The 20292-nt window shown below is 42.4% G+C and overlaps 1 protein-coding gene across 1 annotated transcript in view; it reads right to left on the bottom strand.

Moving 5' to 3' along the window:
- brf1a (BRF1 general transcription factor IIIB subunit a) overlaps positions 1–20292 on the bottom strand; it is a 125071-nt gene that overhangs the window by 37471 nt on the left and 67308 nt on the right. Inside the window, exons 13-16 of the mRNA XM_082517233.1 lie at positions 16696–16757; positions 15590–15671; positions 15321–15376; positions 10824–11089 (exon numbers count right to left, since the gene is read on the bottom strand). Of these exons, the coding sequence (XP_082373359.1) occupies positions 10824–11089; positions 15321–15376; positions 15590–15671; positions 16696–16757 (466 nt within the window). The remainder of the gene's footprint in view (positions 1–10823; positions 11090–15320; positions 15377–15589; positions 15672–16695; positions 16758–20292) is intronic.

Genomic DNA, 20292 nt, shown 5'->3' with positions numbered 1-20292 from the left:
CTTTTAAACAAGGAAAGCTCTTCACCACTCCATAACGGTGTGACTGGTGGAGTGCTCCAACCACGGCAGTCATATGCCTTTTAAACAAGGAAAGCTCTTCACCACTCCATAACGGTGTGACTGGTGGAGTGCTCCAACCACGGCTGTCCTTTAAAGGTCTCAACTCCAGAAAGAAACACTGGATCTAATTTACAGTGCCCACTGGGTTTATGGTTACTAGTCTGACAACCAGGGAAACCAGATCTAGGAAAACAGTTGCTCCATTTTAGGATTATGCTGGCTGCTGTTAGAGACTTTCAACACTGTGGAGATGTTCTTTTATCCCCAGATCTCACCTTGACACAGTCCTGTCTTATAGCTCTCCTCTTCATGGGCTTTTCACCGAGATATAGCTGTGAGACCTCATGGAGGCAGGTATGTGACTTTCCTAATTACATCGACTGGATTTAATTAGAGAACAGGTGCACTCTAATCAAGAAGCAGAAGTAGCTCAAGGACCACTGATATAATAAAGATGCCCTGAGTTTAATTATTTAAACAGGGTCAACTACTTCGCCCAACGGTATACTCCCCTATTCTGTTTTGAAGTCAACAACATGCTTTTTCTTTGTCACTGAAAAGTAATGTGTGTAGGTCAATGAGGAAAAAGCCAAATCGATTCAAAGATGAGTCTGAAGCACACCAAATGTGGAAAACCTAAAAGGCTGTGAAAGAACAACACTATAAATCTACCAACTGATGCCCTTAAATTTTGGAAAAGCCTCAAATTTTGCGTAAACAACCTTACGTGCCACCCACATGACATGGCTTCTGGAGAGTCCCTGCGTGTACATGTGGTAGTAGTGGGGGATGTTGGGCGGACGGGGGTCTGCAAACCTCCACCAGCACCCAATAGTAATTGGTTACAGTTTGCAGGGGGGAGAGCAGGGAGATCAAATGCTTCCAGGGAGGTGCTGCAAACCACAGACAAATTATACACCCTCCCCTAACGCAGCTGGTCACTTAAGTAGGAAAACATCCTCTTCGATCGGGTGTGCTCTGCAGGAAACTATGGAAACTTTACAAATGGTAAAGTTCAGCCCGCTCTTTTCCTCTTCTCTGCGGGAGAAGATTTAACTGGAGCTGCTCCTCCTTTGTCAGCGTTTCCTGTTTCTGTTCAGTTCTTTAAATGTACTCTAGATTTTCTCACGACACCTGCTCCAGCAAGTCTCAAACCCAAAGTTGGAAAGCATTTCCTTCCCCCTTGGCTGTTTCTGTCCCTCGCAGAAGCGGTGGCAGCGGCAACATCTGGCCAGAAACCTGCTGAGATTTCTAGTTTTTCTCAAGCACTAGCTAAGTCTGTGGGTCAGATTTACATTTCTGGAAAACCAACACAGACCAAAATGGTTGTCCTGGCTGCCCTCTGTGTGAGGGGGAAAAAATGCAGTGAGGAATTTATTTTCCCCCGTCTCTTTCTTTTCTTTTTCCCAAAAAAAACTTTGGAATCAGACAAGCTCTCTAAAAAGAGAAGAGAGGGAAAAAAACAACTTTGAATGCGGAAAGAACAGATGAAGGAGCAAAGAAGTGTAAAGAGCGACAGAAGAGGGAAAAAAATATCACTGGAGGGCAATTATCTTGGCTATTTCTGGAAGACTGCTTTTCCATCCTCCAGTCGGGATGGAGGGAACAGGGAGGGTCTGTTTGGCAGCTGGCTGAAAGAGGTGGAGGGCGAAGATACAGAAGGAGGGAAGGGGAGGGAAGAGAAAGAAGGAGAAGTGAAAGAGTGCATGGTACATTTAAACCTAAAGACTGTCCAGTACACTGAGTACAGCAGGGGCCTGCTGTCCCTGAAGGGCTGAGTTAGTAGGAACACAAAGCAAGAGAAAACAAGTGGGTGGGAGTGAAGAGGGAGGAGTAAGGGGGGGGGGAAATGGGGTGACGCAAAGACAAAGACAAGATAACAGCAGGCAAGAAGCCAAGAGAGAGAGAAAAAGAGAAATCAGGCCCAACACCGCAGAGACAAGAAGTCTGTGGTGGTCATGTGAGCATCTGAATTAGTTTGTAGGCAATCGTTTGAGTAAAATAAAACCGGCACAGGATACTTCAGACTAATGTGAATTTCTGATATCTTGAGTTCACAAAGCTGCTCTGCCAGAAAAAGCTGCTCAAATTTCTGCTTCTCGAGGTCTGAAATATAAACGGTCCTATGGATTAAGTCACTCCAGCAGAGGCGAGCCAAAAGTGTTGCGGTCAAACCTTTCCAATGATTATGATTTTATGGGAAGAAGAAAAACAAAGACTGTCTTGAGCTGCATCTTTTCTGTATGTTAGGTGTAAATGCGCCGAGGTGGACCCCCAACACATTACAATATAAACCCATCAGCCATAACATTGTGAGCACTGACAGGTAAAGCAAATAACACTGATTATCTCTTCAACATGGCATCTGTTAGTGTGTCGGGGAGCATGTGAACATTTTATCCTCAAAGTTGATGTGTTGGAAGCAGGAAAATGGGCAAGAGTACGGTGTGATGGCTAGACGAGTGGATCACACCCAAACTGCATCTCTTGTGGGTTGTTCCTGTTCTGCAGTGGTCAGCATGATCAAAAGTGGTCCAAGGAAGGCACAGTGATGAACCAGACAGAAAGTTGTCATTGCAGTTTGATGCTACATAACCACAGACCAGCCAGGGTGTCTTTGATGACCCCTGTCCACAGCTGAAAGCGCCAGAAGATGGCCTAGTGTAATGAATCATGTTTTTTTTATTTAGATCATGTTGATGACCAGGTGTGTCAATCACCCGGGGAACACCTGGGACCAGGATGCACTATAGGAAGGCAAGCCGGCATGCTTTGGGCAATGTTCTGCTGAAAAACCTTGGGTCCTGTCATCCATGTGAATCTTACTTTCACACATCCCACCTGTTTAAGCATTGCTCCTTTGATGGAAACAGTATTCCCTGATGGCCGTGGTCTCTTTCTGCAAGATAATGCGTCCTGCCACAAAGCAAAATGGTTCAGGAATGGTTTATGGAGCACAACAACGAGTTTGAGTTTATTTGCTGTCCAAAATTCCCCAGATCTCAATCCAATCATGCATCTGTGGGATGTGCTGAACAAACGGTCCAATCTCAACTTACAGGACTTAAAGGATCTGTTGTTAACATCTTGGCATCAGATACCACAGCACACCTTCAGGGGACCAGTGGACTCCAATATGTCAGAACGGGACCCACCCAAAATGAGGCAGGTGGTCATAAAGTTATGCCTGATCGGTGTATGTGTCCTTTGAAATGCCGAACCAGAATTCTTCAGGCCTCTAAAGTTTAGAATAAGTAGTTTACAGGAAAACACAGTCTGTCAGACTGAGCACCAACAGATAATAATACAAGCATGACAGAAAAACCCCATCAGTTCATTTGACCACAAAAAATAAACTAAATAAATCGAGAAAGATGTCAACAGAGCCTCAAACCTACAACTTTGTTTACTCAAAGTGGCCTCATTAGACTCTGTCATTGCCCCACTTCCACGTCTTGTTTTCATGTCGAACCATCCAGCGTGTCTGAGTGCAGTGAGGCAAATTTACACATTTTGTAAAGTGCAAACACTTCTGATCAAGAGCGAAGATGAAAGGATAAAAACAAACAAAAAAAAAAAAAAAGAGCTGAAAGAAAGACAAAGAACTCGTTAGCGAGTTGTGAGAGCCCAAAGCTAGAGAAGACCTGATGGTGTAGAGTGATTCGACAGGCCTGTAGCTGCTGCTGAGGGCTTTTAACTGCTAGCAATTCAAAAAGTAGGTGAGAGAACAGAGTGCAGGAGGAAGAAGGAGAAGCAGGTCGAGAGAGGAGAGAAAATGGATAAAAAGGGGGATGAAGTAGACAAAGTTGGAGAGGCAGAATAAAATGGGGAAGAAAGTAAGAGGAAATGGATGGGAAAGAACCAGAGAGCAATAAGGAGATGCTGAATGGAGCAGGTGAAGGAGGAGGGAAACGAGAAGGAAGGTAGAATGGAAAAAGAGGGAGGAAAGAAAGTGAGAGGTAGCTAGTAAAAGCCTTTTCTTAGAGTAGATGTGATGATGGCAACATGGTGAAGAAAATGGGTCCTTTTTGGGAGACAGAATCAGTGAAACTTTAAGCTAGAGACAGAGCTGAAGAGTCCTGAAGCTTACAGAGATAAAATACTTCTATCAGCGTACACAAATTTTATTCAGTCTCAGCAACAATTAAGACTGATTAACGTCCTGATTGTGGCATGTTGTGTACATAAGACATGAGCATATTTAACCAATCGTCATTATTCAGCACTCCAAACTCTAACTTGAGCACTGCAAACTCTGCAGAAACCCGATGACCTGGATTAACCTCACAAATAATTAGCATCCCTGAGCCTGGTCCCAGGGAGAGAGCACTTCCTGTTAAAAGGGTGTTCTTCCTTCACACTGTCACCATGAGCTTGCAGAGAGGGTCTTTACAGAGTATAATTGCCTTGAGAGACCTGCTGTATGAAGTGGTGCTAAATAAATAAATCACATTGGATTAAACTGGCTGAAGTGCCACTAGTCATCGCAGTTCCCAGTGAGGCAGCAGAGCTCTTCAAACCCTCATGATGATCTGTTTTGTCTAATTGTTAATTTTCAAAAGAGCTTAATCACATTAAAATGCTGTTTACACATGCATGGATGGATGCCCAAACAGCATTTTAATTATAATTCCTAATAGTAAGCAAAGAATGCACAAGAATCTTTAGTGAACCTGTCACCAATGACAGAGAAAGTGTCATGTGCTCCAGGGCAGGATGCCAGCGCTCATTTGCACCACATTTTGTCTGATTTGAGGACCTAGAGATGACTCTTTAATCTTTATTTTGGTCTTTGGATTCAATAAAACAGAACATAACACACAGAATATAAAATAGAGGCACGTCAAAATGAAACAAAATATAGCAAAAGAAAGAATTTATGAACAAACTACAAATAACATGTTAAATATTAGCTCAGTATCAGTATCTATGATGCAGTTCATGCATTTCGGTGGATATCAGAGCAGCTAGACAGACCTGCAAAAAGCCACAAATGATGAAAATAACATAAAGACAGAAGGAAATGAGGAAAACTCCAGGACGACACAGAGCAAGGACCTAAATCTGAGAGCAGCCCCTTCAGCGGAGCTCTGAGAGCAGCCAGGAACATGTAGGAGGAACCAGGAGAGGGAGGGGAGGCCACGGTAGCACAATGCCTCAGTGTAGCCCCTCAGCGCGGCCTCCAAACAGGGCACAATGACTGCACTGTCAGCAGGCCGTCTCCTGCACTTTCATAGGTCTCCCTGACACCAGGCCCCTCTCCTTTTTCAATAACCAGCACAACAACCTTTTCACGGGCCGAGGCAACGGTTTGCTCCTCGACCGCCGAGCTGAAAGAGACCATTCTGCGCTCAACGGCCGCTGGCTGAGATTGTTTTTTTGTCTCTGCCATTTTTTTCATTCCACGACTAACATGCTATGAGAGAATGGGAGATTATCACCATTTTGCTGCTCGCCAGCCCTCGGGACATTTTCTCGGTGCTAATGGCTTATGGATAGAGCTACAGAAAGCCGGAAAACCGCGGGGGTTGAAAACATTATTGTGCATTCAAGGCAACAAAGTGCAGAGTTCAGCAATTTCTGCATAAATGGACGGAGCCAGCATCCATTCAGGAAAATAAAAGAAAGAAGCAAGTGTGGGATGAATGATTCAAACCAGCGATTCCGCATCAATGATTCATTGATAGCACGGGAATGTGTTTTTAAAAATTCAAACAGGTCGAACACTTTAGAAAGAAGGCATCCATTCTTAAACACACAAAGACGGGGCTTGTGCCGGTGATGCCCTCCTTCAAGGAGATCAAAGCCAAAACATGAAACTGGAGATGGGCTTTCATTCATGGAGCATGTCGGCTTTCCAAGGAAGAGATTTGCCATTCTGGCTGCAGCCATTAGCCAACTGGAGCAGCTCAGATCCAGCACTGTTGCAGCCTACTGTTGTTACTGGTTTGGTGTAACCATAGCTGCTGCTTGCAAACTTCAGTCATTGATAAATACTAGGCGTGGGGGTCAAATATGATCAGCAGCAGTGCTGTGCAGTGGATCAAAAACCATGGCTGCTCAATCTGAAATGGAAATATTACATTTCATACATTTTATTTAAAAGCAGGGTTTGTTTTTTTTTTTTATAGCTGTGTCAATGTTTTCACCAGCGCTCATTCAGTTGGGCATAGGTCAGTTTGTTTGAAGTCTGAGGTTCTGCCCGGCACAGAAACTAAAACAGTGCTGTGAACACATTAGCGGCAAACTGTGGAAGCTTGTTTCCTCCAATGGAAAAACAAATTGTGATCCATAACTCGAAATCTGGAATTATGCAACTTAAATTTCGAGAAAACAACTTGAAATGTCAAATTAATAAGTCACAATCTCGCGAAAATGCGGAAGGCACCAGCTGCCCAACAGCTCATCGTGAACAGATTGAGTCCAGACCTCTTATGTTGTTATCGTTGGCTCGAAGGCATTCAAAGCTGAAAAACCTGTGATTTTGCCATTTTGGTATTGAATTAGTTCAGGTCAAAACTAACAGACTAAAGTGACAAAAAGTAGCATCGTATAGTCACAAAACTCTGTTCCCTGACAGGTAAAAATCAGTGTTTCTACAGTGACCCTGAGAGGTCAAACCCACTGAAACTTAAGGAAGTGACAGCGAATAGAAAAATGCTGCTAAAGCTCACAGAACACAACCAAAGTCAAATAAAACAACACGTTTGCTATTCGCTGTTTACTGTTAGCTTGTTATTTTCTCCACAAAACACTTCTGTTGTGTTTTAGGGGTTTTTTTTGTGTGTGTTTTTTCTATTTCCATAGTGTTTTATTCAGCTTCCACTGTGTTTTGTGTGGTTTTGCAGCATTTCTCTATATACTGATGTTTTGCAAGTTGCACTGCGTTTGACCTCTCAGGGCCACCACAGTTTTCAGCAGTCATTCTTTGAAAAGAGCGATTGCTTGCCTTGGTGTATCATGTCCACAAAGCAACAAGCTTTGCTTTTCGTCTCACACATGCTATTACTACCAACTTAAAGTGTTCCTTCAACCTTGAGTGATTGTGGGGTATATGCCGTCTCACACTCCACTCTGGAGGAGAACTTTCAAAGTGATCTTCAGGTGCAAGCAAGTTGTTTGTTGAGGCACAACAACAAACTACACTGATACAAATTATAGGACTTTTTTTCTTCTGAGGCGTTATTAATATGCTCTTAAACATGAAAACATGATCCGGCCTTTATAAGCACCTTTTAGTTTGACTGAAACTGTTTACCTGACCCGGCATGACTCCAGGATATATGATGCACAGGAATGAATAGAAAAAAAAAGATCATTTCATTGTTCATTGTAACTGAAGACCCAATTCAAAAAACCTGTTTTCATTTCATCGTTCAGAGTTACTCTGTCCTTGAGCATTGTCTTTAGGATGAATGAGATACAGTGAAGTGTCCGTGTGCGTGAAGAGGCTGAAGTGTCCTCGAGCAAGACACTGAATCACTGGCAGCTTCACCATCCTGACCTCTGACCTCCCCGTGGAGGGTTGTGAGCACAAAAGCAATTTCCCCACAATGATCACTAATGCATCACATTACCATCCTATAAATGGGAAAAGCTATAATGTGTCATAATTTGTGTCATCCATCATGTTGTCAGTGAGGGAGTGGTTGCTGTTTCTGCCAGAGAGAGTGGCTGTCTATTGATTTAATCAACAACTGGAGGCTTATGTTGAGTTTTTCCTTTTTCTACTTTGTATTAAACTGTAACCTCACATTGTTATTTTCTGTCACTTTCTTTTTTTTTATTTTTATTAACCAATTGTGCTTTTTTTCCCTCCATCTATGGCTCAGGTAGTAGAGCGGGACATCTACTAATCAGAAGGTCATCGATCCTCGACTTCCCCGGTCCACATGCCGAATTATCCTCAGGTATGATACTGAAACTCAAGTTGCCCCCAGTGCATTCATTGGAGAGTGTGTGTATTAGAAAGTGCTTAGGCATAGATAAATGTGTTTGTTTACCTGAAGCCTAACCTTGGCCAAAGTTCCACATAATTAGATCAGTGCATGTATGAGTAATCTTAACCTTCAGAGCGATCCGTTTGAGACAGTCGTCTCGACTCGGTCATTTGTAATGATGACAGCACGAGCACATATCTCTAATGTGGTCATGTCAGACAAGCAGCACTGACTGCGAGCACCGAATTCATCCGACTGATTTCAAAACCTTCTGTTTGCGTGTGCAGCCAATTAGAGGAAAGCTGTTTAGAAGGGAGGAGGAGCCAAAAAAGCACGAGCATCATTTTGAAGTGCACATCGTTCAAAGCTACACAAGTTTAATAAGAATCAGAGATGAGCATATTAGGTTCATCTTCATGTTTTTATATTTTATTTCAGTTTCATTTTTTAGTCTCTTTACATCAGATTTCAGTGTAGTTTATTCCTTATTTGCATTTTTTAATTTGTATTTTATGCTTCAGTTTTTGTCCATTATTGATGTATTCATTTATTTATTTATGCGTGTTCTGGGTTAATCCTCCGATTGTTAATAGTCAAACACGCTGCACAGAAACACATGATCGCAAAATAAAGAATAAAGTATTAAAGACAGAAGAAACCCAGGGAAATACTCCCATCTCCATATCTGCCTCCAGATTATGCTGCTGCTGCTGTTGTTGTTGTTTCCATGACCCGCTTTCCACTCGCAGGCTTTGGCCTCAAATCTTAAGAGACTGTAATGTTTTTCTTCCCCTGTTTTCATGTGTGTTTACATCCCCCGTCACTCTGTAGAGAGCAAAGTGACAAACCCATTTTGTTAAGCAGTCTTTTATAAATATATTTTATTTGACTTAAAAAAGAAACGGGCTCTGAAAGGCTCCCGACTGCAATAACCGGCATACTTATCTGAACTCCTCTGTGGGTCTGAGACCAAATGCAGCGCATTATCGCAGAGCCCAGAACAGGCTTTACCAACGCCTAGCAAACTGCAACCAGATGACTTGAGCTCACCTAACCACAGAACCTGGGAGGGGGTGACCTGTGGGGGGGTTACATCCCCTTAATCACCAAACAGCTGCCTCTATAGGAGAGCTATAAAGCTTCAAGATGGCACCTAAAACCAACATTAACTGAAAGAGTTTTAAAAACAGAGCCATAGGAAACCAATTTCCCCCACTACCAAACAAAGTGGGGGGAAAAAGCCCCTCAGCTTTTCTCCCTGTTGCAGAAAACCCATTAAATTCGTCTGAAAGGATCAGTGTGGATCAGTCCCGTGAATGCATGTCACGAAAGGAGTGGGGGGGGGTGAGCAACCGCTAAGGGACAAATCCTGGCAGACAAGGTGCATCGCTGAAGGAAAAAAAAAAAAAGAAAGAAATACGGTAAATCCCACAGGAGTCGAGGGGAAAAGAAAAAAAAAGGATAACAGAAGACTGAACATCTGTCCTCCTGTCGCAGGTGATTATTTTGGGGCGAGCGGAGTCGGGATGAGGCAGTTTCTCCTCCTTGTTCCAGGAAAACAAAAAGCCGAGTCTGACCTCGGTGGCAGGCGAGGAGCGGCTGGTGCCGATCAGACCTGAGCAAACACTCTCCCATCCATCTCGCCTTGATTCAATCGAGCATCTGTTGTTTGCATTCCAGATTATTTAATGGTGCGAGGGAGTGAAAGAGGAGGCTGAGCAGATCCAAACAAAAGTAAATATGGATCCATGTTCTTTAGCCGTTATGACAGGTGAGAGCGTTAACGCGAGCAGGTAAAATTACAATTAATTCACTATCCACACAATGTTTTTGGAAAAGAGCCTCCCACAGATGACATAGTGGCTGGCACAACAGCTGTTCTCATCAAGAGATCTTTTTTTAGCTGCTTAATATGCTTACAAGATAATAGACACACACACTCAAAAAAAGTAGGAATCTTATGTAAATCATTGAGAGTTCTGGGAAACGTACGACGAGCATGAAACGTGTCACTGATATGTATCAATATCATTTTTTTAAAAGACCATAATGTAGAAAAAGATGCCGGTGTAATGGTGCAGTTGTGTATTGCGTCCACGACAATGGTTCCAGCTCCAGTGTTTACACATGCACACTGCAGCACATGTAGCAGAGAAGCATCACAGCTGAGCCGGCTTTCAGAGGGACCTCTGTGGTTGGCAAACGCAGTCGTCAGAGCCTGTAAATGGCTGTTTACTGCCAGGAATCAGTGTGGTCTGTGGGCACCACATGAATCATTTTTTTTTCAGGCAGAATCGAGTCATAGCTGGAGCATAACTGAGCGACCAAATCAGTAACCCAATCGTTTTAATCTTCACTGTGATTCTAGCATATTGGGGAAACATGAAAATGCTTTGTTACTCTGATTCTACGTGAATAAATACTCAACCATTCTACAAATGTTTGGTAAATCTGTGGGATGGATTTGTGTCATATAAAAAGGAGTCTTGTAACAGGTCGACAGAGGTCGGATCTAAACTTTCTGGAGTCAGCCTGGGAAAAGGTGAAGCAAGAGAAGACACTGACAAGCTGTAAATCTACAGAAGCAGACCTGTAGTGAGTTTTTCAAAGGCTGCCAAATCCCTTGAGAAAGAAACAGTACTGCTTAAAAGGCAAAGAGCGGGCACTATATATTCATTTGATTTAAGTTCCCTCTATGTGTACTCTGCTTTAAAAGCCAGAATCTCAGAGGTCCATTAAGAAGTGGGCAGTTTGCTGATAGGCTTCAGGAATCTTTGTTTTAATGTTTTTTGCTCACTATTAGAAACCAGGTTTTCCACCAACCTTTTTCCCAGAGTACTGAGAGGCGTGCTGAGGCTGAGCTGAGTTTGGGCGGGTCTTCGGTTGCGTCCGGCCAGCTTGGCGGCTGGCCTTTCCTTCTTTGGGGACTCAGCGTTGCGAGCTGGGCTGGCGCAGGGCTTGACGTTGAGGTCCTTAAGGACGTCGTAGTTGATCTTGGAGGAGATCCTCTTCTGCTCCAGCATCTTCTCAATGGCCTCGTCAGCCGTGTTAGCTCGGATCGGGGCGTGTTTCCTATTGGGGCCCCTTGGCTGTCGGGATTTCAAACAAAACTAAAGCTTAACATCGCCTCTCATAAAACAAGGACACTTTATAATCTGCAAAACATCTGGAAAACACATTACAGCAAAACAAAGTATTTGCTTCCAGATTAACCAGGTATGTGTGGGCTGTAATTTGGCTTAGCTACATGCTTATATGAGCAAAGTAAGACACTTATCTTATGCAGATTTAGGTTTAGCAGGAATTACTGTAATGTATTAGTATGCAAACATTGACCTGTACACACCGGACAAATAATATTTGTGTGAATATTTCGCGCATTAAAAATAACGGTCTTCAGGGCTGATAAATAATATAAAGGATGTACAAAATGTCATCATGGTTACCAGTCAAATTGTTGTTTGATTTCCAATTAGTGCACAGGAGTGAACCAACATCGTCACCCCTAGACCTGTACTGCTGGGGTGAAAAATTCAAAGCTACAGGTTGTTGCTTAAAGGGCTCATTAGTCGTTACTCCCTCAGCAGAAACGAGTTTTCCTGGAGGCCCAAATTAAAGTTTTGTCCTGGCTAGGACCGCATACATTCAAAACAAGTCCTGATCAATCAGTTCTTTGAACCAGACAAAGCTCAAATGTTATCTGAAAACAGTTTGTCTTTATATTAAAGCATTTGGGTCCCATGGAGGATTTGCCCTCTAAAGGTAAGACTAAAGAACAGCTTTTCAGGCAAATATAAAACCCAACGTGTTTCTGTACAAATGCAGTTTATCTCAATTATTGAGGTTATCACCCAGCTTCAGTTACTCTGCATTAACCTTGACCCCCTCTCTAAATTATGACATAGATCAGCAGAGATTTCCTTAAAACTTTTAAAAACACACTTTTAAACAAGTTTCTTTACACACTTGATGTGATCAGTTGAAAGCCCCTCTTCCCTATTCAGCAGCTAATCAACACAGAATATTAACGGTTACCAAATGAGAAACAAAGGATGCTCAAATCCTTTGTGCATCAACACGATGTTCTTCCTGTTGTTTATTCAGCCACTTATTTGTCAGTGATGTGACAGTTTGCTGCTGGTTGGATAAGAGCTGTCGGGAGGCTGCGTGTCTCATTAGATCTGTTCCACTGCAGTTAATCCAGCTAGTTAAAACCAGTGAACAGATGTTGGGTCTAACAAAGGGCCTGTGCTGAGCCAAAACCAGTAATGGCAAATGAGAAGAAACCAGTTCCACAGGACTTACTGCCCGTCTGTCTGTGTTTAGTCTCAGTCTGGCTCACAGTACCGCTCACTGTCCATCTCACTTTGCAGTTTTTAATGCATCGACTCTACTTCAGTCATTTATCGCTAAAGACTGACAGGTTTAAGCTCTTCACTGCTCAGAATGTGATGCTTTTGACTGGTTTAAGCACTGAAAAATTGGCTTTTGGAGTATTGGTCAGACTCTAGTGATACTTAATTACATTACCTCGGGCAGTAATATATCCCCCTTTTCTCAACTTTTGCATCTTAATGTATTTTTATTCACTGTTCCTCTTACAAGTAAAACCTACAGAAAATAATTCACAGACAAACTGCAGCTCCAGCGATATTCTTTTGAATAAATTACTGCCTGAATGATTATCTGCCTGCACAGAATCATTAAACCTGATGGGCAGGTTTAACGACTGCATGCAGATTACACACAGTACTGAGGTACTGACATATATACACACACACACACACACACACACACACACACACAATATATATTTAAATATATATATATATATTGCTGAATCTGCAAACTTACTACACATGGGGTAAGTTTGCAGGGGTCCATCCAACTGTTTACATCTTTATCTGATCATTTCAGCGTGGCATGCAGTTGGGCATTTAGGCCTGAGAGTTTGAGGCACTTATTACAAGCCTGCAGGAGTTCTCCTGAGGTATGTGGGACACGCATTACTAAAACTTTATAGGAGACCACTTTCCTTATTTCCAGCCACACAACTTTACTACTTTTATTCCTCAACTTTACTAGAGTTTGTTTGCATGATTCACAGTTCAAAATAATCTGTATATTAATCTATAATACTCTATATAATAATCTATATAATAATAATAATCTGTATTTACCTTATTCTGAAAGGATAAAAGCTTCCTTCCCCCTCGATTTAAATCCCATTTTGTTCTGATTGGCTGTCCCTTGTAAACAAGCTTTATGAGGGGCAGCCAATCAGTGGGTGGGGCTTCTCAGAGCCAGAGTGTGCATATTTTGGCTAACCGTGTTCAGTGACACCACACAGATCAACAAGCCCCCTTTTTGCCTTCAGAACAACTCAACAAACCCCTGCACCACCAGCAGCATGAACTGTTAATAGAAGGCAGGATGGATCTGTACTTTCATGTTGTTTAACTCTGACCAGGAAACATTTTCCTGCTGCTCATTTTTGGTTCTGTGCCAGCTGTGGACTCAGTTTCCTGTTCTCAGCTGACAGGTGTGGCACACTGCGTGCTCTTCTGCCATTGCTGCCCATCTGCTCTTCTGCATACCTTTGTTTCTGTCAGCTCAATGCAGTCTGGCCAGTCTCCTCTGACCTCTGGCATCAGCAAGAAAACTGCTGCTCACAGGATAGTTTCTCTTTTTCAACCATTGCCTGTGACCTCTGCCTGAAATACTCTGAGCAGTCTGTGTGGCATCAACAATTATGCTGCTTTTAATCGCTTTTGCTCCTAATCCGATTGTTCAGTCTGACGTCACTAGCCGTGTCTGGGTCTAAACTCCGCTGCAGGTCCATATATCAAACGATCACTATGGCATTACTGAGAGTTGAAAAACTGTCTAAAGTCTTTCATCTTTAATAAAATGATCAGCGTTCTGCTCTACCAGGTGTAACAATTGAGTTTAACATCCAGACATCCATGAAAACGGAATTTATGACATTTAACGGAGGTAGAAGTTAGCAGGGAGTTAGCTCGCTAGCTTCTATCTAAATACAATATAGCATGTCCTGACTGCGGGGTTTTGGAAACAAATTAAAACGTACAGCTCTGTTATCACTTCCAACATAAATGAAGACAGAAAACTAAACAGCAGTGACGTTTGTAGGGTTACTGAAGTTTGGCTAGCTGGTATATAATGATGTGCTAGGTGACCGCTAGCGACACAGCTATGTTAGCATAATATAAACAAGCTAACTTTTTTTCCCACTCAATAAAAGTTAACGTGAGTGTTCTCGGTGGTCAGGAACAAATGTAATCGCATGGCAGGATGCTGTAAAAGGACCAAACTTCAGTCAGGAGAACAACTGAGATAATCCATCCACAATACGAGGTTAGTCATTCATATACTGCTGCATGGGCTGGGCTGTAGTTACATCCTAAGGTTTTAAAAACTGAGCTTAAATAAATGATTAGCGGGAATAAAAGCCGAGGGAGGTCAACAGTGATCACTGACTGTTTTAGGAGCTTTTTGAGATCAAATAGAAGAAAATACATAACATTAAACATGTTAATAACACAAAAGCCATATTAAACGCAGACTACTTTAGGCCCGGAAGTAGGATTTGTCGCGTCAACACTGAACAACCGGATCGTGATCCTGAAGTTTGAACTCCAGCAGGTCCTCTTCACCTTCCCTACATGCCAAACTGCACTGAGTTGCTTCCATATGATTGGCTTATTAGATATTTGTACTGTCAGCTGAACAGGTATACCTAATAAAGTGACCTGTGAATATGTGTGACAGGGAATATGGGTGCTTTAATGATGTTCGTTAAACAGATCCTTCTGCAAAACGAGTCAGGCAAACTAATATCTGTGGTACTTTTCAGGTGTTTTTTTCTTCTTTCGGGTCTGAAACATTTTGTCAAAAGAACAATCTGAGACATTTCAGGCACAATGAGTCTAGCGCACAGACCGATAGCCGAAGCAGAAGAATGAGCGGCTTTTTGACAGGATTGTGTAGGGTGCAGATTTCAAGTAGATAAGCGGTCAAAGTTGAGGCAGCCGCTGGTTGGACAGCTGGGAGATATGAACAGATCATGCGGCATCAGATGTGACCGGTGCTTTTACGGCTGACAAATTGTGTTACGGCCCATTTGGCCATTTTCTGTCTGACTGATCAACTTTCACCCTGCCTGACCACAAAAAAAAAAAACAAATAAATAATGCTGCCTGACCATTTACCGCCTCAGACAAACTTTCTGTCATCCTGGTGAGCTCAAACAAAAATGCCCGCCCTTATCTCACAGTTTTTCAGACCGTCTGCTGTTACCTTTCTCTCTTTGTAGATCCCGAGCGCCTTCTCCTTCGCTATCTTGGCTTCCTTCTCTGAAAGAAAATAAAAGAAACAGTCTGAGCATACAAACTTATAGATAGTGCACATAAATATGACACAACTTGAACGCTCAGGTTCATTTGGAGGTTTAGCTCTGTTTGGCTGATAGAGGACTAAAAGTAGGAGGTAGATTCTGGGACAAACCAACCAATGAGCATTAACTTCACCACTGAAACACTAAGATCGTGTTGCATACTCAAAGGTACCTTTCTGCTCTTTGAGGTAGGTGGAGTTTTCTGCCATCCAGAGTGCCGTCTTGATTTTGACTTCTTTGTCACTCAGCAGATACTGCAGAGGAGCACAGGGAGAGGCAGGAGTTCACTTTACAGGGAGTTTCCCAGTTTTTTAAGGTAAAACAGCCTGCTGCTAACCTCTGTGCTTAATCATCAGTTAACCAACCTGGTTTTTACATATTTTATCAGAAAGAAGAAAGCAACATACTGAACGTTAAAAAAAAACACAGTTTGAGTCAAACTTCTCTTTAACGATGTGCTTCCATGTTCCCACATCCCAGCAAATAACCCTGTGAATCCAATGTTATCGTACACAACACATTAGAGCTTGCACTCTATTGACTGAGATAAACACATTACACAGCGAGGCTCACGCTTTTATTTATGTTTTTATTCATTTTGAGGCCTATTTTGTCTTCATTTTAGAAGGATTCCTATTTTCTATATAAAGAGGAAAGTTGCTGTTTGCAGGTCATTGACGTGTAGTCGAGTTTCCTACATATGATTGAAATGTGCACGGCTGTTATAGACGTGATAAGCTTTGTAAAAATATAAATTGCAATAAGTTGCTTTTCTGGCCTCCAATCCAGCTTGTCTATTTTGCATTTAAGCAGCCAGTCAAAAACAAGCAGAGGCGGGACTTAGAAAGACAACAGCACTAACAAACAGGTTAATTCAACATTAGAGTCAGTTGTTTTTGCAACAAAAGAAGCCGTAGACGAGCACGCACAATTTGATTATGATTATTATTGATGAGTGAAGAGATAATCTGTCCAATGCAAAGATTTGTCTTGTATTTCTTGTCCCTGTAGCTGCCTTACAGTTTTAAGATTTTGTTTTTTAAAATTCTGAAAATGAACCATGTCCAAGTTTTTAGCTATTTTTTACCAAGCTAACATGCTACATGCTAACAGTTCTGCAATAGCAGAAAACATTTGATGAGATTTTAACTCTTCTACAGGAAAAGCTAACAGAATTTTCTACATTGAGAAAGATTTCAGGGCATTGAAGGCACATCGCATGTGTGAATCTGTAGTGTGTACGGCGTGACTGGAGCTGCATACGCAGCAGATACGTACCAGCTCTATCTCACTGTCATTTATCCCACTCAAGTCGAGCTCCCCGCTGTCAGCAGCACCATCTGTCACAGAGACACACACCAGAATGGACACTCTTAGATTTGCTGTAACACACGTTTTTACTCCAGCCGTCCCATCCCAAAGGGCTGAAACAGGAAACGGCAGCTTGCAAAAACAAATAAATAAATAAATAAAATCTCTTCCTTGTGGAAGATCTGTGAAGCATCTTCTATCAGGAGGAAATCGCTAAATTAAAAAAAAGAAATAGAAAAATGCACTGTGACTTCTAATAAGACGCTAACAGGCTTAACTCACTTTAAGCCGATCTACCTTCACACGCATTCTTTTCAATTACGATACGCTTTCTAGATTTCAGCACGCTTTATTTTGAAACACTGGGATGCTGAAACAGCGATTTGCATTTTTCATAAGATGGCCGAGACACGCTCCCGCTCCTACCTGTGAAGGATGTGTCGATGAAGGAAAGCGGTATCTCAAATCTTCCGGTTGCACAAAGTCCAATTTTGGAAAAGAAATTTCAAAGAAAATCTGATTGGCTTCTTTGGAAGAAGCGGGAGCGTGTGCCGGCTTTGACAGGAGAAGGAAACCATCAATGGAAATTCAACAGCTTTCACTCCAAAAGATTCTCCACCTTGATTAGCTGTTTTGCAACAAAGTGCAGTGTTTCTCTGGCTGCCTGCAGACATCAGACAGGCAAAGACTGAAAGGCTCGATCTGAAGAAGCAGCAAGCAAAAGGTTTATGGGAGTCATTTAACTTCTGTCAGGCTTTCTGTGTTTGACATGTTCACAGGGGCCCTTCTTTCCTGAAGTTCAAACTCCCAGTCGGCGGCAACTTCAAAGAAGAGCCACCTGAGTCCACGGGCAGCATCATTAAGGAGAGACAGGTGCACAGACAGGCAGGGAGCAGGCAGAGAAGAAGAAATACATTCATCCTCAGACAGTAAAGGGTGTGTTTGCTGCACCAGTGGAGAGGTTGGGGGGGGGCTAATTCTAGTCAGCTTTTTTTTAGTTCAGTTAGCAGATTGCAGCTTCCTTAAAAAAGAAACCGCTCCAGAGGAAGAGACAGGTCAGTCGCTATCTGTCGGGCCCAGCCCTCTAAGAACTTCCTCCCCATGAAGTGCGGGGCCGAGATAAGACAGAGACAAGCCCTGGGAGAGATCGGCAGCTCCGGGAGGCAGAGAGGCAGCGACACTGAGAGCTGATAACACCAGTCCAACCCCGCAGAGAGCAGGGGGGAGGGAGCAATTACTGAGTTATTATTCAGCCGCTGCTTTGATATATCGACACTTGCTAATTTTAATCAAACCCATAAAATTGTTCTTGGTGAGAGTGCAGAAGAATCTGTGGACCGCAGGTTGACAATTTGCCTCGGTATATCAGGAAGGTAAAGCTGAAATAAGAGACATCGGGCTCTTCGATTTCACTTTCCTGCCTATTCGTCTTTTTAATGAAGATGTGAAGGGTGCAGAGCCAACAGGCAGGGATGTCACGTGAAGTCGAGGACCAATATATAACTTTATTGCTTCCAACAAGGAGATGCACGTCTCCTCAGGTACGAGTAATCGGGACTCAGCCTGATGATAAATGCAGCATCTACAGCTAACTTCACAGTGAAGGACTACACACATACAGAGAAGACTCAAAGCACTGAGGAACTTTTAACATTCAGATTTCATCCAACTGAATATCTATTACACCCCCACTTTCATTATGGCACAAGAGTGAGCCTAAACATGTGACGTTTGAAAAAAAACAAAGCTGTTTACACTGTGTCGATGGTGTTAAATAATCGGTTAAGTGAGGACCTGAGGTGATATTCTAGGTATTAGAGGAAGTCTAATAATCTGGACATACAGAGAAAGAAAACTAATAGGAGCAGGTCACTAAAGCTTTTTTGGAAAGTACTATTTTGTTGTACGAGACCACAGAACATGCACCAGCTTCTCAGATATATAATTTAAGGTCTCCTCTCTCTGGCACAAAAAGCTATGACCTGTTGAGGTACAGATACAGAACGTCAGTGTCCTGTTGGGCAGGCTGGCATTTAGACATAGGCAGTAGTTTATGCAGGTTTAGCTTCCTGGAGCCGGGGTGCACCGTCCTGCAGGAGGTGGTGCCTGAATCTAAAAACCAAGTAATGTGCAATTAATAGATTATGAACAAGGTTTTACTACCCAAATATCACAACCCACTCTGTTCAGAGTAAGCTAACAATCTTTTTATTTGGATGATGCTGCTGACTTCAGAGAAACAACAAACAAAATCCTCTTTTAAGAAACCTTGAAGCATTATGAATTTGTTCCTGGTTTCAATCGTACAACCGACTAGCTGAACTTGTCATTCAGTGTTTATTTGTGAAAACAGATCAACACTTTTTCATACAAGATAAAAATCTGATAAAACCTGAAGAATCTCAAAATGACTGAAGGAAAAAACAAAACATGTGCTTTATGTTACTTCGAAGGTCTAATGATGAATTTAGAATAAGTAGTAGGATACCATAAACGCATGATGGTCAGGCTGGGCTAAATAAGCACTAAATCCAAGCCCCTTTAATGAGATTATCTCATTATTACACAGAAGACAAAATAATTTAAGCCATCTGGCCCTCATCAGTGGAAATTCAGTGGAAACTGCTGAAGGCCAGAAACATTTTGTGTCACTATGAATAAGAAGTGGTGGATTACATCACCTCATTAGAGAGTGTGTGTGTGTGTGTGTGTGTGTGTGTGTGTGTGTGTGTGTGTGGGGGGGGGGGGGGGGGGGGGGGGAGGAGGACGACTCGCAGCACATTCACAAAACTTCCAAAGAAAACAGAAATCACCTCCCTGATGACCTTGTGCATGCAGAGAAACTACTTTTCTCTTCCTGTCCAGGCTGACAGAAGCCTGAGGTCTTTTGGCAGCAGCTCAGTAGCTCAGAGATGCAGCTCTGCCTGCACATCAGTGCTGAGGAGGAAAAAGAACCAAAAAAGAAAACACACACACACACACACACACACACAATTTCCCAAACAAACCCTACTCTTGACAATGTGGTAATAAATTCTTTTAAATGGTAAAATGCTAAATGCCCTGTATTTGTATAGCGCTTTACTTAGTCCTTAAGGACCCCAAAGCGCTTTACACGTTCAGTCACCCACCCATTCACACACACATTCACACACTTTTAAGACAAAGGGGAAGCACTAATGGAGGGAAAAGCAGGGAAACAGGCAGTCATGGCTAAAATCATTCTGAGATCTGGACTTTCAGTGGCTTATATAATATTTTTATTATATAATATTTTTATATAATATTTTTTATTTGTATTTGTAACACACAGCTTACAGTGAATTGTGTCGGTATTTAAAGCAGAAAAAAAGTCAGCCCGTGAAACTAACCGCGCCTCTGAGTGCTGTTTGAGGATTGAGCTCAAACACTATTTTGACCGGTTTAGTGCTACGTAATGTCAGAGAGAACCCCACCCAGCTGCCCTTTCAACTTCTGTTTGCTAGAAGCAGCCAATCACATGAAGGTTGGCTTAAAGGGCGGGCCTTTATTTGATCAATGGATATAGACACTGTGACATCACCA

Source organism: Aulonocara stuartgranti (assembly GCF_965226115.1).
Source record: "Aulonocara stuartgranti genome assembly, chromosome: 19".
In the NCBI taxonomy this organism is placed as follows: domain Eukaryota; kingdom Metazoa; phylum Chordata; class Actinopteri; order Cichliformes; family Cichlidae; genus Aulonocara; species Aulonocara stuartgranti.
Note: the sequence above shows the minus strand (reverse complement) of the source record. Positions and strands in the feature narration are given on the sequence as shown.